At 36.0% G+C, this 17545-nt stretch overlaps 1 protein-coding gene across 3 annotated transcripts in view; it reads left to right on the forward strand.

Moving 5' to 3' along the window:
* The window catches only part of PLPP1 (phospholipid phosphatase 1), an 88197-nt gene that overhangs the window by 20081 nt on the left and 50571 nt on the right, over positions 1-17545 (forward strand). For 2 of the 3 annotated variants that reach the window (XM_053907360.1, XM_053907362.1), the window contains exon 2: positions 8488-8642. The exons of the other annotated variant lie outside the window; for it this stretch is intronic. In XM_053907360.1, coding sequence (XP_053763335.1) covers positions 8488-8642 — 155 coding nt within the window. The remainder of the gene's footprint in view (positions 1-8487; positions 8643-17545) is intronic. 3 annotated transcript variants of the gene reach the window in all.

Raw genomic sequence — 17545 nt, forward strand, 5'->3', positions numbered from 1 at the left:
AGGGCTCTTCCCCTTTTCCACCTCTACTTTGCATAAACTCATCTTCCTGCAGTACAGCTTTCACCCAGGCGTTTCTTGATCAAGAGCCAATGCTGACTTTTCATTTATTTTTATTTTTATTTATTATTTTTAAAAAATTTTTAAATTTTTTTATGATTTTTCATTTCTTATTGAGACGTATCTAAATTACTGACCTGGAACAAAACATCCTTATACTGCAGTTTTGTTTTGCTCATTCATATTTCTGTTATTTTTCAGTTCCCTCTACTTTCGTTGGATCATCCTATTTTTTTTTAGATTGCCTGGCAACAGATTGAACTCAGTGATGAATCCTTTTTTTTTTTTTTTTTTAGTGATCAATCTTAAATGCATTTCTAATTCCATTTCCCATTGCAGTTGTTATGCCATTAGTCTCTTTATTCCATTACAATTGCTTTGAATGTTTTTCTATTTTTTTTTAATGTTTATTTATTTTTGAGTGACACAGAGAGATAGAGCATGAGTGGGGAAGGGGCAGCGAGAGAGGGAGACACAGAATCCGAAGCAGGCTCCAGGCTCTAGGCTCTGAGCTGTCCTCACAGACCTCGACATGCAAACCGCGAGATCATGACTTGGGCCGAAGTCGGCGCTTAACTGATGGAGCCACCCAGATGCCCCAAAATGTTTTTCTGTTCTATTAAAACCTCCATTTGTCCTCTGCTCTGTCATTTTTTAGCAAATGGTACTACATTTTAGCAAATGGTACGCACTTCATTTAGAGGGTTTTGGGGTTAAATAAATACATGTTTGAAACCTGGATGCAACAGTTACTATCACAGCTGATAGCCAGTAGTGTATATCTGAGTCTTACCTTTTCTAGCCCACAACCCTTCATTGTCCTGGTCTCTTCATTGTCCTAGTCCCTTCTGTGGACCTCTTTAAGATCCCACAACTGAAAGATTGAAGCAGAACCCAGCTTTAGCACCAGCTGGTGTCTGTCCTGAATGGCCAGTGCTGGTGCAGCACTAGTTGTTAAATACTTTTAATTTCACCCTTATTATATCTATGACTTTAATTAAGTTACTTATCCTTTCTGACTCATCCTCTCATCCTTAAAATGGGGATGATAATACCTGTTTTACAAGGTGACTCTGTGCATTCATCCAATATTTGTTGAGCCTGCCCTGTTGTAAGCACTGACTTAAGTGCTTAGGATATATCAGTGAACAAAAATGTCCATACCTAATGAAGCTTGTGTTCTAGAATTGTTAGGATGAAGTGAAAATTAATGTTAGATGTTCAGTATGGTGCCAAATACATAGAGGTGTGTACGGTGTTTTAGTCTTCTTTATTCCCCTTTGCTACACTTTTCCATCAGGGCCAAAGGGCCAGGGGGATTATGGCCGCAGGGAAAGAGTGAAGCCAATAACTAATAATTAGGTGTGGCTTCTCCAAAGGGGACTTGCTTTGTGACTACTTTGCATAGCAATACAAATGAAATAGGAAGCTTTTAAAATTTTTTGTAAAAAAAACCTCTAATTGACCCTGTTTTGGATGGTCTTTGTTGTCTACCTGTGCTTTCATTTCCTCCCATCTACCATGGATCTAGTTTTGTCCATTCATCCATATTGTCAAGTCCCCTCTGCATCCCACCCCGCCCCCCCCTCCACCCACCCCCAACCCATTCTATCACCTCAGTTCACTATCCTACCTTTTGTGCTACAGACAAAAAGAAATTGTTAGCCTTCTTCTGCCTTATTTGTTCTTCAAGGTATGGACCAAGTTACCCTTTCCTTCCTTTTTGTCCAGAGGACATATAAAGGTCACCTCTACCCACTCGCTCTTCACTTCTTAAATCTTGTCAGTCTTTCTGTTCCCAGTCCAAGTGCGGCAATTCTTCTGTCAGTGACCTCTTGTCTGTTCCTTTTCTGCTCAACTTCTTTATAAGTGGCATTTGTTAAGACCAGGTGAACTCAGTGGGTGCATGGCCTCATTGACCTGGGTTCAAATCCTAATTCTGCAACCTTTGTGGCCTTGGGCAGGTTTCTTTATCTTCAAATCGATATAATAGTACTTACCTTTTCAAGTTAATTGAGATTAGAAAAGTGCAACACGTACCATACTGTCAGGATATAGGGTAAGAGTTAATTAAAAAGTAGCTACTGTTACTGGTATTTTTTTAAAGTGCCCCTTCATTTTTCCTGGCATTATCTTTTCTTTCATATTGTATCCTGTTTTCCTGGTAGTTCCTTCCATGTTAGTTGGCTTTGTTGACTTTGTGTTTTCTTTCCAAGATTATGACTATTGTCTCTTTCACTGAGTGATCTTAATAAAATCTCGTGGCTTCACCTCTCCCCTTTATAATTGATAATTTCATATATTCATCTTTTTTCTTTTTTTAATATTTATTTTTTAGAGAGAGATTGAGAGAGAGCACGTGTGTAAGTGGGGGAGGGGCAGAGAGGGATGGGGAACAGAGGATCTAAAGTGGGCTCTGCATTGACAGTAGCGAGCCCAATGCAAAGCTTGAACTCATGATCTGTGAGATCATGACCTGAGCTGAAGTTGGATGCTCAACTAATTGAGCCACCCAGGCACCCCCAGATATTCTTTTGTCTTCATTCTCTCTTGAGTGTCAGCTATATGAGTCTAGCTGTGTGCTAGACATGAAACATTTGTCAAATGATGAGGAGTAATAATTAGGAAGGGGTGCATTGAATCTGTAGAAGAAACCATCCATCTTACCTGCAAACTTACTAGTTTCACTTGTTAGAGAAATTTTGAATGATTCTCTTTACTTTTGGACATTTTTGTTTTAAACATTTGTTTATTTTTATTTTGAGAGTGAGTGAGCAGGGGAGGGGCAGAGAGAGGTTGAGAGAGGATCTCAAGCAGTCTCTGTGCTGTCATCATGGAGCCTGATGCTGGGCTTGATCCCATGAACTGTAGGATCATGACCTGAGCTGAAATAAAGAGTTGGACACCTAACCAACTGGGCCACCCAGTGACCCTTTACTTATGGACATCTAATGATCTTTTCAAAGGAGGGGTAGAAAACTTCTGTTCAGATGTAACATATAATGTGTCAATTAGCAGGAGGATTTTTCATGTGATTCTGGAAAGAACATGCAACACCTGTTTGCAAAGAAAGCAAGAAAAATACTGTATCCCTCTCTCCTCCCCATGTATTTTGTTCAAATTTAATTGGACACCAAATAAAGAACATTCCTTAAGTTTGGAATGAATACAACTTTCTATAAACTGTGCAAGTAACACAAAATAGTAAAGAGCCAAAAAGTTTTTATTTACTTTTAACCTAGGACTGCTAAAAGGAGAAAATGAAAGGGTTTGTAGAGGCACATTTCACGAAAGTAACTGTAGACTTACTTGTTACACTCAAGTATACTATATGTAGAAAAATACACAAACATAGTTAAATTTACATATGCTGGATTTTTTTTTCTTTTTGAAAGGGAAAATATTTTTTACATAAGGGTTTTACCCACTACCTTTTGGTAAACCATGAACCCCTAGAAGCAGTTCCCTCACTGTTTATTTTTCTTGTAAGTTTTGCTGAAGTTTCACATTTCTGTAGTTTACAGCAAAGTAGACTTAGACTTTAGGATGGCTCAGTCAGCCCACGTGTAGTAGATTAAGATGTATCCTAGGTCACACAGAGCAATTCCTCCTTCATACCCAGTCCTACTGAAAGAAATCAATTGCCTGTATGTAGACCAACTTAGTTTCTAAGAATCATGAACTTGACTGAATGGGACCTAAAAGAAAATGTTTTTCTTCTTTCTCGTTTGTAGAGCAGGGAAATGGGACCCTGGTGGTTAGACTCCTTTCCTAAAAAAAATTAAAAAAATTAAAAAAAAAAAGGTGGTATGATGTGGTGAAAAGAAGAGGAACTTTTTGTTGAAATGCCGGCTCCCCTGCTTACCACCTGTGTAATAGTGGTTATTTGCCCTAGTGCATACCCACAAGCTGTGTACTCTTGAGTTAATTAGTATCTCTGAGTTTCTGATAAGATTTAGCCCAGAGATAGAGGTGGTACCTTGTTAACAGTTTAATAATTTGATGTATTTGTGTTTTTCTTTTTTTCTTAAGCCTTTAACAAGACTAATAATTTCATTAACCTGCAAAAACTGATGTAGTTAGTTGATCTGACTTTTCCTTCGTTTTCCATTTCATTCATGTTTGATCTATATTCTTGTCACTTTATTGAGCTTTTAAAAAATAAGTTACTGAAAATACTTTATTGTATTGAATGCTTATTTCATCACTTTTTTTAATGTTTATTTATTTTTGAGAGAGACAGAGACAGAGACAGAGACCGAGTGTGAGTAGGGGAGGGACAGAGAGAGGGAGGCATACAATCCAATGTAGGCTCCAGGCTCGAACTCACAAGTTGCAAGATCATGACCTGAGCTGAAGTCAGATGCTTAACCAACTGAGCCACCCAGGCACCCTCTCTCTTTTTTTTTAATGTTTATTTTATTTTTAAGAGAGAGAAAGAGCATGAGTGGGGAGGGTCAGAGAGAAGAGGAGACACAGGAGAGGGTTTATTTAGAGAGACATCTTCCTATAACACTAACTTGAACACAGTATTCTCCATTACTATCCTAAAATATTATTGAAAATTATCTCTATGGCAGAGAATATTCCATTGCTTTTTAAATAGAGGTGTCTGTTTAGGGGGATAGATATGCTATGGTGTGTGTGTGTGTGTGTGTGTGTGTGTGTGTGTGCGTGCGTGTGTGCATGCGTGTGCCTGCCTTAGTCTGCTTGGTCAGCTGTAACAAAATGCCAAAGATATGGTGGCTTAAACAACAAATTTATTTTCTCATATTTCTGGAGTCTGGAATTGTAAGATCAGGATGCCATCATGGTTGGGTTCAGGTGAGTACTCTCTTCCTGGCTTATAGATGGACACCTTTTTGTTGTGTCCTCTCATGGCCTTTCCTCAGGCATGCACACTGAGAGAGAGATCTCTCTTTTTTCCTCTTCTTTTAACTAAAATGTTTTTTTTAAAGTTTTATTTATTTTGAGGTCTTGAAAGAGAGCATGAGTAGAGGAGGGAGAGAGAATCCCAAGCAGGCTCTGCACTGTCAGCACAGAGCCCGATATGGGGCTCTAACCCATGAACCATGAGATCATGACCTGAGCCAAAATCAGGAGTCAGACGATTAACCAACTGAGCCACCCAGACACCCCCCATCTTTTCCTCTTCTTATAAGACCAGTCCTATTGGATTAAGTCATTGGATTTATGACCTCATTCAACCCTAATTACCTCCTAAAAGACCTACCTCCAAGTATGATAAAATTGGGGGTTAGAGCTCCAACATAAGAATTCTTTGGGGCACTGAATTCACTTCATAGGGATGTGCTTCTACACATGTGTATATATAAAATATATGAGCAGTAGAGATAATAATTGTGATATATTTAACCTGAAGAAAGAGATTCATGCTTAGACAGTGACAGTCCAGTATTGAAGCTCATTATTGAAGATTCTTCATAAAGATATTGGAGTGTTATTGCAGGTGGTATAATATTATCATAAAAGGGTGGTTACCTGAGATACCCTTTTTACTCAGACCTCATAGACTACTCAGTTCTCACTCTCCTTAATGTCTCAGTATTTGACATTTTACCTTTCTAGATACAGGCTTGATACTCTTACCTCTGTTGGCTTTTGTATCACAACATTGCCCTATTTCTCTGTTGTTCATTCTTTGCCAAGAATGGCCAGTGTGTGCTGCTGAATGAAACAGACACAGCCCCTGCCCTCTAGAGCATGGAATCATCTTTTCTTCCTTTCTCTCCTACAGTCTCTGTTCATGATTTCACTATGGATATTAGTCATTAGCTGATTGTTTTATCTCTGTTAGTTTTGATTTTGGCTGTTTCTGAACTGTTTGATTCCCCTGGCTTAAGTTACCACTTCTAATGCCAATAACTTGCATATTTCTCCCTACTTCTGATTGTTATCCATTATTCATTTAGCCATTTAGTGTCTTTTCATTTAGAGCCAACTGTGTGTGTGCCTGGTGCAAAGAATACGAGAATGATAGCGTCTTTGCCTTGAAGTTGCTGACAGAATGTCAGAAGCAATATGTAATACAGTGTGATAGATGAGTCTATAAGGTGCCATGGGACAGATAAGTAAGGCATGCCTGCCTTGGACTGAAGGGGAAATGAGAGGGCAAGTATCCCCATTAGAAGGATGAACATATATGAAGGCACCTAGGGTTTTGAAAACATAGTATGTTCAGGTAACAGCAAATGGTTCAGTGTGATTGGAGTCTTAAGGGCTACATGGGGAAGAGTGAAAGATGAGGCCAGGCTAAGAAGTTACCAGATTACCCCAAAGGCAATATTCTCAATAATACTAAACTAATTTTGTTCCATCATAAACCACCTTCCACTCCTAACTTCACATTTCTGTCCGTGGGACCACCATTTTATTTCCAAACCCTGAAGTTCATCTTCAAGTCTGCCTCAGTAATTGTGACTAGGTGTGAAGTTGAGTCATTTCTATATTCAGAACACTCTTTCATGCATCCTTCTCTATTTTCACTGTCAACACACTACTTATCAGTTAGTTCCTGGATTGTTTCAAAGCTGTATGAAATGGTCACCTTTCTACTTTTTTTTTTTTTTAAAGTGAATTTCTCACATCCTTTATCTTACCCTGTTGCTGATCCTGTCTGAACAAAGAGCACAGTGATATTTTACCTCCTATAGGAAAAGTCCTTTTTTAGGCCAGTATTTTAAATGCTTAATTCTTTCTATTAAACACAATAATCTCAAGCACTGTTTATCCCCCAAAAAACACCCATAATTGAAGAATTAAGAGTAATCTGTAGCAGAGAACATTTTATTCCATTCACTTTGAGCTTTTTATGAACATAATAAGTATTTTATACTGAACAAGATTTCCAGACAACACGTCTCCTGCCTCCCGGTCTTGCCTTCTTTTCACAGTTCTAATCTCTTAATTTATCCAAATCACTGGCCTCCTTGGGAGGCCATATATACATTGACTCTGGAATCAGCCTGTGTTGGAATCCTGGTTCGACTATTTATTAGTTTCAGCAAGGTCTGCATTTGTCTAAGCCTCATAATAACTTTGTGTGAAAAATGGGAGAAGTGGTATTACCTACAGGGTTGTAGGTAAGGATGGAGTTACTCTGCATAGCATAGTGCCTGTCATGTGTGAGCATGTAATACATGTTGGCTATAAAATGTTATATACCTTGAAAAACCCCTTGCTCATTCCCTGTCTGCTCTTGTTAGTGCGACCTCCTGCTATGCATGCTTCCTTATACCACGAAATGCTCTCCTTGAGCCCCTCCCTATTGCCTATAGTTTACCTGCTGTTACAAGTTCAATTCAGTTGCTTTTTTAAAAAATCGTCTTTTCTAATTACTTTGGTTCACGTTGACCTCTGAATTCCTATAGGACCTTTTATACCATTTAAGAAATTAGCCATACTTTCTTTTTATGGTATTTCTTTGTAAATTTGCAAACAGTAAGAGTCATTTTTTGTCGTACATTCTGTGAGTTTTGGCAAATGCTTAGAGTTATGGATAACCATCACATTTAAGATACAGAACAGTTTCATCACCCCCTAAAAGTTTATCTTGGTATTACTTTTTAAACCATTTCCTCTAGTGTATATTCTGTGTCTACACGTACAGTTTAGGCTCTTGAACCCAGGGTCTGTTTTATACTAGTTGTGTCTCTCTGTATGGCCTAGGCTAGTACTGAGCTAGTAGTGAGTAAATGCTTGACTGTTTGAATTATATGAAACAAAGCATAAAAACATGGTAAACTTGAGCCTATTACAAAGCTACTAACTTATTTAACTTCTCTTTGGTCTCTCATTTTATTTGGGTGAAAATTTCATTTTTCCTGTATAACTTACTAAAGTGATTTGGAGCCTTGCCAGGGCTAATAAAAATCATTTAAAATTTATCTTGAGGATAAAGACTGAAAGACTAGTTTCTTTCAGTTTTTATTATCAGATGTACTTATGGTTTCTATTTTCTTTCTTTCCCCTCGACTATTTTTGGCTGTTATGATATTGCTCAAAATTAATGTATTCACAAAGTTTTCCCTTTTTTTTCTTAAACATATTTAAGATACTGAACAAGTCAATTAAAAATAAATTAATTGCAAAATGTAAAATATAAATCCTTCTTGTTTTTTCAACTTTATTTTTCCATGGGCCAATTCCATGGGGATTTCTTTATTGTATGTTTTTAAAATCAGAGGTCAACGCAAGTAAGAGAATTTATACTTGATGAAGGTGGGGCTGATATGGACAAGCTAATGCTGCATGGTTTCCTTTATCTTCACTCTTGGGTATTTTGGAATATTGATCCTTTTCAAAAAGTACCAAATATGGTTAAGATTTGCATCCCATTCAGTAGACTTTACTTCCTAATGAAGTGAACTGAATTTAACCATGTGTGTCTTTTTTTCCCTTCCCCAACAGCTTCCATGCCTATGGCTGTTCTAAATTTGGGCCAAATATATCCATTTCAGAGAGGCTTTTTCTGTAAAGACAACAGCATCCAGTATCCGTACCATGACAGTACCGTCACATCCACTGTCCTCAACATAGTGGGGCTTGGTTTACCCATTTCCTCTGTAAGTAAATTAATAAGTAGGTAGTGATGGGTATGTTGTGCGGAGGTTGGATGAGGTGATGGAGTTGGGGTGGGAGCAAATCTGTAGCACTGTCTTCACCAGTGTTGATATGGTGAATGACTGAGGAGGACACCCACTGTTTTAACCTAGAGACATTGTTACTTCAGTTACAGGGGGATGTTACCCAAAACAACTTGATGTCATCCTGAAGAATTAGAGAATGATTATTTTACAGTGGAAGGGTTCATTTAAGTCATTTGGACCAACCCCTTTCAGTACATCAGTGAAGAAACAGAAACTTGCTTAAGCCCAGTAAGCTGTTTTATGGCAGAGCTATAACTAAGATGATGCTTATTTTATCCTATTTTAAATGAAAATTGAAGCTATAAAAAGGAGATAGATTTATTTATTAAAATTGAGAAAACACTTCAGCACAAAGAATATCAATACATATGCAAAATAAAATCCTCAGAATACATTAAAACTTACTATTTTAAAAATAGTATGACCTAGATAGTTTATCGGTTTATAGGATAATTTTGGTTTTCATTTTTTCAAATAACTGGAAACTTTCCTTCTAGGTTAAGTTTCACAAATTAGGGTTAGGATTGACCAATGAGATTTTGTGATTACTGTCTTTTATTTATTTATTTTTTTCATGATTACTTTTTTTATCCTTGGCTGTGATTCCTGAATCTTGCCCTTTGCTGTTTCTCTTTATGTGACTTGGAAATAGAAGAGAAGGAGCAAAGATTTACCTCATTGAGTGTCTTGGGAGTGCAGCAGTTCCTGGTGTATTTCTCCTTTTGACCAGTTGTCTTTTGGCAGTTGGCTTCCCCAGATGGTTGACTTAAAAATTTTGTCTTAGCAGACCTCGCAGGCTTGTTTCCATCATAAGACTGGCTAGCTTTCTTTCCCTATTTTGCCCTGATGGCTAAGAATAATAACCTAACTACTTCTTTGGTTTTCCATTTCATACCTGAGTTCTTTTTTTTCTTTTTCACTAGCAGATTTTTGTGTTGTTTTGTTTGTTTTTGGATGGTCTTTAGCACTTTATTGTGGAAGTTAAAGGGTACTGGGTTTTTGTAATGTATCAAGATATATTAAATATTTCCTTTTATTGTCTACACATTCTAATTTGATTGTAAGTACTTTCATAGGATTAAAAGAGGAGAAAAATCTGGGATTTACTTTAGGGAAATAATTAATTTTTCCCTAAAAAGTAATTTCCATCATAATTGGTAAGGTTTATTTTAGGCTTCAAGCTTTTGAAACATTGTGCAGCAAAGCGTATAGTATTGCTACTTAGATGAAAATAGACTGTACTGTCTTACGGTAACTGTACTTTGTATGAAGTGCAAGGTGTTTATTGCAGCTGTTATTTTGAGCAACTATAACCAGATAAAGTTTTTAAAAACTATCCCTTTCCTTGAGGAGATAATTGTTTGACTATCAGGAAGTTACTTTTAGTTGTTTGACTTGGTACATTTTATCTGTTTCTTTACAAAGGTTAGTTATATAAATAATAGATACTCATTTCTGAGTTTAAGAAAATCTGTTATATAAAGGAAAAAGAAATCACCCTTAGTTCTACCACCTGAAGACAGTTAATATTTTGATGTTATTTCCTTTAGTTGGACATTTTTTTTAGGTCATTATGAACACATTGGAAATTCTGTTTTGTTCCTTGTTTTTTTTTTTTTTACTAGTTTAATAACATTTTTTGAGTTATTAATAAATATCAAGCACCTTTTAAGTTAATAGCAATAAAGCTAAATTTTTAAAAAACAACAGGAAAAGACTTAGATAGGAATCCTTGGGTTCTTCAATACTAATTCGCATAAGGTTGCTATTGAGTGAAATGACCTGGTATAGAAGACAATTTTATTTTCTGTAAAGTGGTTTGTGTTTGATGTAACTTAATATGCATACATACTTTATAATTGGATGAGTACTAAGATTTTAAACAGTGACTTTATTTTACAATTTGAGGTCTATAATCTTTTTTAAAAAATGCGTTCTGTACTTTTTATCAGCTAATCAAAAAAGATGCAACATTCAGAAAATTATAGATTTCTATGTTTTTGGTCTTAAGGTTTCTTTTTGGGTTTTAAGAATCCACTTTTTATATGACATTTTTTTTTTTTCTCTCCTTTTGACTTCAAGTAGGTTTATCTTCTCCCTACATTACTTTCGTAAATTTTTACATTTCTAGAAAATGGTAAAATCCTGAATTTTCATGCAGACTTTCAGAGTAATGATAGTAATGATAAAGTAAGTGTTAAATCCCAAATCCCTGTGTTACAATGAATTAGTATACTTTTTGTAGAGTTTAAAATGTATACAGTTTGGGAATAGAAAACTATTGTCTGTGTTTAATGGGTTATTTTACATTGACTTGAGTAGTGAGTGTGAGTAGTTGCTTTTTTTAAGTCTTTTTTTTTTCTGGTTGAAACTTTTTTTTAGGTCTTGATTGCTCCATGGTATAACCTTGTAGTAAAAATGTTTAGCCTAAAGTAATGGTATAGACTATTTTCTGTGGCCAGCTTATAAAAACTCCTAAAGAGACACTGTATATTATTCAGTGATGTCAACTGCATCATGACCAACTATGGGTATATTTGGATATATGTGAAAAAGGCTTAGACTGTTTATATATAAATTTTCTTATAAATTAGTGAGGAACAGATGAATGCCCTAAAGTAAAGTGAGCAAAGGACATGAACAGAAAGTTGTCAGTGGAAGACAAAAATTGCCAAAAAATATTTTTAAAAAGATGTGATTTTTAAAAAAAATCAAAGGAGTTCATTTTAATTTCATTTATTTATTTTGAGAGAGACAGAGTGTGAGTAGGGGAGGGGCAATGAGAAAAGGAGACAGAATCCCAAGCAGGTTCTGTGCAGTCAGCATGCAGATCCCGAGGAGGGGCTCGAATTCATGAAAATGTGAGATCGTGACCTGATCCACAATCGTGAGTTAGACGCTTAACTGACTGAGCCACCTGGGTGCCCCAAAGGAGTTCATTTTAAAGCAACACTGATAAAATGGTTTGGCCTGTTACATTGGCAAAGGTAAAATCTTTCCCTAGCTTGTCAAGTGTATAAAACAAGTATTCTCATATCCAAAAGTGGGTAGGATTATAAATTCATGTTAGATGAATATATGATTAGACCTAGAAATTATGTTTCAAATAGTTTACCCTAAGGAAATAGTACCAGTTTCTTGCAGAGAATTAGTTACAAGAATGTTTATTACAACATTATTTTTTTGTAGTAGAAAATTGGAAATAAATTAGTTCAGCTTTAGGAGACTGTTAATGATTTACCCCAGTGATGAAATACTGTAATATCCATATATTTTATAGTTTTTGATATTTGTTATACTAGAAAGATCTCTTTAATATATTAAGTGGGAAGGAGAAACAGAAGAGTGGTAATGGTTCTCTCTGAATAGTGAGATTATTAGTATATGAGATTATTTCATTTTATCTCTCATATTTCCTATTTTATTTCCTCCCATGAACACATACAATTTTTCAAATAAGGAAGGCTATTTAGAAAATTTTTTTTAATTTAGTAATTTTAAAACCCACTAGAAAGTTTCCCATTTTCATTTTGATAAACATGAAGCTTAACTGTCTGAACTGTATACCCATTTTCACATAGTTTTTCCAGAAGCTTAACTGTTCAGGTGGTTGGGTTTAGTTTAGTCTGTCTCCAAGAAAGTACCAAAATAAAAGATTTAAATAATGATATTTATAAAAATATTCCTTTTAATGTTTATTTTTGAGGGAGAGAGAGTGTGAGTGGGGGAGGGACCGAGAGAGAGGGAGACATAGAATCTGAAGTAGGCTCCAGGCTCTGAACTCTCAGCCCAGAATCTGATGTGGGCTCAAACTCATGAATTGTGAGATCATGACCTGAGCCGAAGTTGGACGCTTAACCAACTGAGCCACTCAGATGCCCCTAAATAATGATATTTTGAAGATGCATAATAAATCAAAATAAAAATTCCACTCCTTGTCCTTGTTGGGTTGTCTGTGGACTTGAGTGGATTTACTGATAAACCCATATCTATCTCCTTAAAGACAGAAATTTTGTCTTGCATGTAGCGGTATACTATAATCCAATTCTGACGGTAACCACCCAGAATTGGCATTAGATTCCACTAGTTTAAGGTCATAGTCTCCAAAAAGACTGTCCTTACTTTAGTTGTCAGATGTAAGTTTGAGGGTCCGCAGGTCACCCACACTTCTAACCAACTGGCTACAAATCTAGAGGATTTCCATGACTTTCTACCCCTACAAGACTGCCCTCACTTGAGATAGCAGTCACAGGTTTGGGGGTCTCCAGGCCACCTATACTTCTCATCAATCTACTACAAATTTGGAGGCTCCCAGGACCTCAAGTTCCCTTGAGGGAACCCTTGAGGTTCCCTTAACCCTCAAGAAATGGGGTTAGGGGAAGCCTGAATGCAGAACTTCTCTGCCCTCTCCCAGTGGAATCAAGGCTTGTCGCCCTTCTAGCACTCTGATGGATTCATCAAGCTTCAACTGTCTGGTGTTTTTATTGGGGTTTCGGGGTTTCATTTATTTCATTCATATTTGATTAGGTATGATTTACTGAATCATCGGCCATCTGATTAAGCCTCAATCTTCAGTCCCTTTGGCTTCCTTAGGGCTCTAAGCTCCATCCCTCTGATCACTTGGTTGATCTTTCTGGTGACCAGGACCCTACTGTGAGTCATCTTGTCAGCATAAACTCAGGTGTGATCTAACAGGTTCATGAATAACAAAGATACTCCTGTGACTTAGGAAATCCCAGGAATTTAGTCTCCTCTTAAGAGCCAGAGACAAAGGCCAAATTCTGTGTTATAGACACATCTTTCTATCTTTAACTCTATGGACTTGGTGTCTTGAACACAATTCTGCACTCAGATGTTGATAAAGAGTAATCTTTTTAAATTTTTTTTTTTAACATTTATTTATCTTTGAGACAGAGAGAGACAGAGCATGAACAGGGGAGGGGCAGAGAAAGGGAGACACAGAATCCGAAGCAGGCTCCAGGCTCTGAGCTGTCAGCACAGAGCCCGACGAGGGCCTCGAACTCACGGACCGTGAGATCATGACCTAAGCCGAAGTCAGACGCTTAACCAACCAAGCCACCCAGGTGCTCACCCGATAAAGAGTAATCTTAAGAAGAAGTTTTAGGTTTTCCTTTTCTTTCAGTCTCCCAAGTAACGTTTACTGAGGAATTTGATGTTTTGTCCCTTACAGGATTTCTATTATTAAAGGAAACATAATGCTGACCCTTATTAAAATGGTGATGAAGACTTTATTCAAGATTATTGCAATAGGAACAAGAGATGGAGTTCATCTCTGAATACAACAGAGGCAGACAGTGTGTGAATATCAGGAGATGGAAAATTACTAAGAGAATACTTCAAGGGTAGTGGGATTCCTGCAAAACTGACCTGACAGGATTCTTGTTCAGGGTATACCAGGAGCTTTTCATGCTATGTTTGAAAGAGGTAATGTGTAAATTTGGTATATTAATGATTATACATCCATTTAACAGAACACTTGAAAATATTTTGATAAATCTTAATTTATATTGGATGTACTTAAAGGTAAGAAAAGTTACATAAATATTGAGTATACACTGCTGATTATGAAAACTGAAGTTCTCTTAGTTTCATAGTAGCCAAACTTACTGAATTTCACTGTTGTTTTCCTAAATGCTATGTCTTTTTAAGGGATTCATTGGAAAAAATATCTTGTCATAAAATCTTAAAAATAGTTTCAGGGATTGTTATGGAATGCCTTTGCTAAAGTTAAGGGATGAAGAACTATTGCTTCACATGCTGGGCACAGCTCTACTAAATTAGTGGACATTATTTTCTAACTTAAATAGGTTGAATGTTATTTCAAGACGAGAAACCTGATTTTTGAGAAGCCCTAAAATCTACTACATGAATTTCATCAATGAATTATATGTGAGAAGAATATTGAAATTAAAATGTTGATTTTGCTTACCATAGAAATTAAGTCGTCTTACCATATAAATTGCTTTCAGAGTTCTATTTCCTCACCACACTTAGATCTCTTTATCACCCCTCACTTTTTCAAGCAGAAAGGACATAAATTTTTATTTAAATGTTTATTTGTTTTTGAGAGAGCTAGACACAGAGCACAAGCTGGGTAGGGTCAGAGAGAGAGGGAGATACAGAATCTGAAGCAGCTCCAGGCTCAGAGCTGTCAGCACAGAACCCGATGGAGGGCTCAAATCCACTAACCATGAAATCATGACCTGAGCCAAAGTTGGACGCTTAAGCGACTGAGCCACCCAGGTTCCCCAAAAGGGACATAATTTAATTTGGTGAACACTGAGTTGGCAAAATGGCCAAATACAAATGTATTTTTGATGGATATAATGACATTAGTATGCAGTTATATTAAGATATATAAAAAGGTCAAATTTATCTTTTTTACATTTGTTTTATACAGTTTATTTTGAGAGAGCAAGCGAGAGAGTGATTACAAGTGGGGGAAGGGCAGAGAGAGAGGCAGAGAGGGAGAGGGGCAGGAAGAGAAGGAGAGAGAATCCCAAGCAGCGACTGTGCTTTCAGTGCAGAGTCCAACACGGGGCTTGATCTCAAAACTGTGAGGTCGTGACTTGAGCTGTAATTAAGAGACAGATGCTCAACTGACCGAGCCACCCAAACGCCCCAAATTTATCTTCTTTATGTTAACTCTCAACCTTTTTGTAAAACAGACCATTTTTATTTTGCAAACTTTTCATCTCTGAATGTATGAAAATATTTGCATAGCAATACTTGTATTTTTTTCATTATGGACTAAAGAGTCTGAAGGCAGAGTATGTCAGTATGACTTATTTTGGAAGTATCATCTGACATACTTAAGATAAAAGTGTAAGCATTTGGGGTGCTTGACTGGCTGAGTCAGTGGAGTGTGCACGAGGTGATGAGTTCAAGCTCCATGTGTGGCATGGAGTTTACTTAAAAAAAAAATGTAAGCATTTGTGTTAGTATTTCATTAATTTATTTTTTTCTTTCATAAATAGTGTTTTGAAAACTATAGATGGGGATGTTATATACTTTTTTTTAGGTTTTAAGAAATTGGTTAAACTCATGACCCTGTGTCTTTGAAAATTTTTTTGTAATTAAAAATAAATTTATACCTTGGATTTGGCAATGAGTTTTTAGGTAACAATACCAAGAGCATGGTCCTTGAAGTAAATAATGGTAAGTTTGGCTTCATTAAAATTAAAAATTTCTGCTCTGTGTATAGTATAGCAAGACTGAGGGAAAATATTTACAAAACACATATCTGGTGAAGGACTTTATTTGAAATATACAAAGAACTCTTAAAACTCAACAATATGTAAATAAATAGCCCAATCAAAAAGTAGGGAAAAGATCTGAACAGTCACTTCACTGAAGTAGATATTATATAGATGGCAAATAAACATGAAACAATGGCCAGTATCTTAGTTCGTTAGGGAATTGTAATTTAAAACATTGAGATACCACTATACACCTATTAGAATGGTTAAAATTCAAAACACAACAGCAACTGCTGGTGAGGATGTGGAGCAACAGAAGTTCTCAGTCATTGCTGTTGAGATTGTAAAATGCTTTAGCCACTTTGGAAGATAGTTTGTCAATTTCTTGGAAAAGTAACCATAATCTTATCATATGATCTAACAGTCGTGCTTCTAGGTATTTATCCAAATGAATTAAACATTTTATGTCCACAGAAAATCATACAGTATTTACAGCAGGATCTTTATTCATAATTGCCAAAACTTAGAAGCCACTGAGATGTCCTTCAGTAGGTGAATGGATAAACTGTGGTATGTTCATATGATGGAATATATACAGTGTTAAAAAGAAATGAGCTATCCAGCCATAAAATGACATGGAAGAACCTTAAATGCATAATGTGAAATGAAAGAAGCCAATCTGAAAAGACTACATACTATATAATTCCAACTATATGACATGCTGAAAAAACTCTGGAGACAGCAAAATGATCTTTGGTTGAAAGGGGTTTCAGAGGAAGGATGAGGGATTGGTGTACAGAAGGTTTTGGGGACAATGAAACTCTTCTGCATGATGTTTTTGTGGTGGATGCCTGTCATTATGTGTTCATCAAAACGCATAGAATGTACAACAGAAAGAAACCCTAATGTGAACTATAGAGTTTGGTTAATAATATATCCATAATATATCCGTATTGGTTCATCAGTTAAAGACATTGATAATGGAGGGAAATTAACGGTTGTGGTTGTGGAGAGGGAATGTTCCTGCTCAGTTTTTTTTTTTAATCTAAAATTGCTCTAAAAGATAGAGTGTATTAATTAAAAAAAAAATGTTTAAAGAAAAAAATTTGTTCATCAAGTCTAGTGAAATGTCAGTGTTCTTTGGCTAAATATTAGTAATGATTGCTAAAAATGATTATCCTTGTAGTTAATGAATATTTATATATTCATTGCTAGGAGTAGGATTATATGGTAGGAAACTAAAATTTCAGGGCTACGCTTCATCTTATTTATGTTAACTCATAGGAGTATTTTGACTTCAGATTATTGGTTCCCAGGAAAGGAGTTCAAAATTGGTTGACAGTTTAATAAATAAAATAAAATGTTTTACTTTATGACTTAGTCTGGCAAAGACTTAAATTTAGAAAACATGACAGTTACTTACAAATTCAGTGCAAGCTTTCAGTTTTTATAATGAAAAAATAAGGAAACAAGTCTTGTGACACAGTCCGATAATTAAGAGAATACATGTGTGGGAGATGTTTAGTACATTTTATGTAAGGGATCATTGCTGTTTCAGGTTTTATTATGTAATAAAACTCAAATAATTTAAAAATTTTT

Source organism: Panthera pardus, unplaced genomic scaffold, assembly GCF_024362965.1.
Source record: "Panthera pardus isolate Hobbes unplaced genomic scaffold, ASM2436296v1 HiC_scaffold_2, whole genome shotgun sequence".
Taxonomy (NCBI): Eukaryota; Metazoa; Chordata; class Mammalia; order Carnivora; family Felidae; genus Panthera; species Panthera pardus.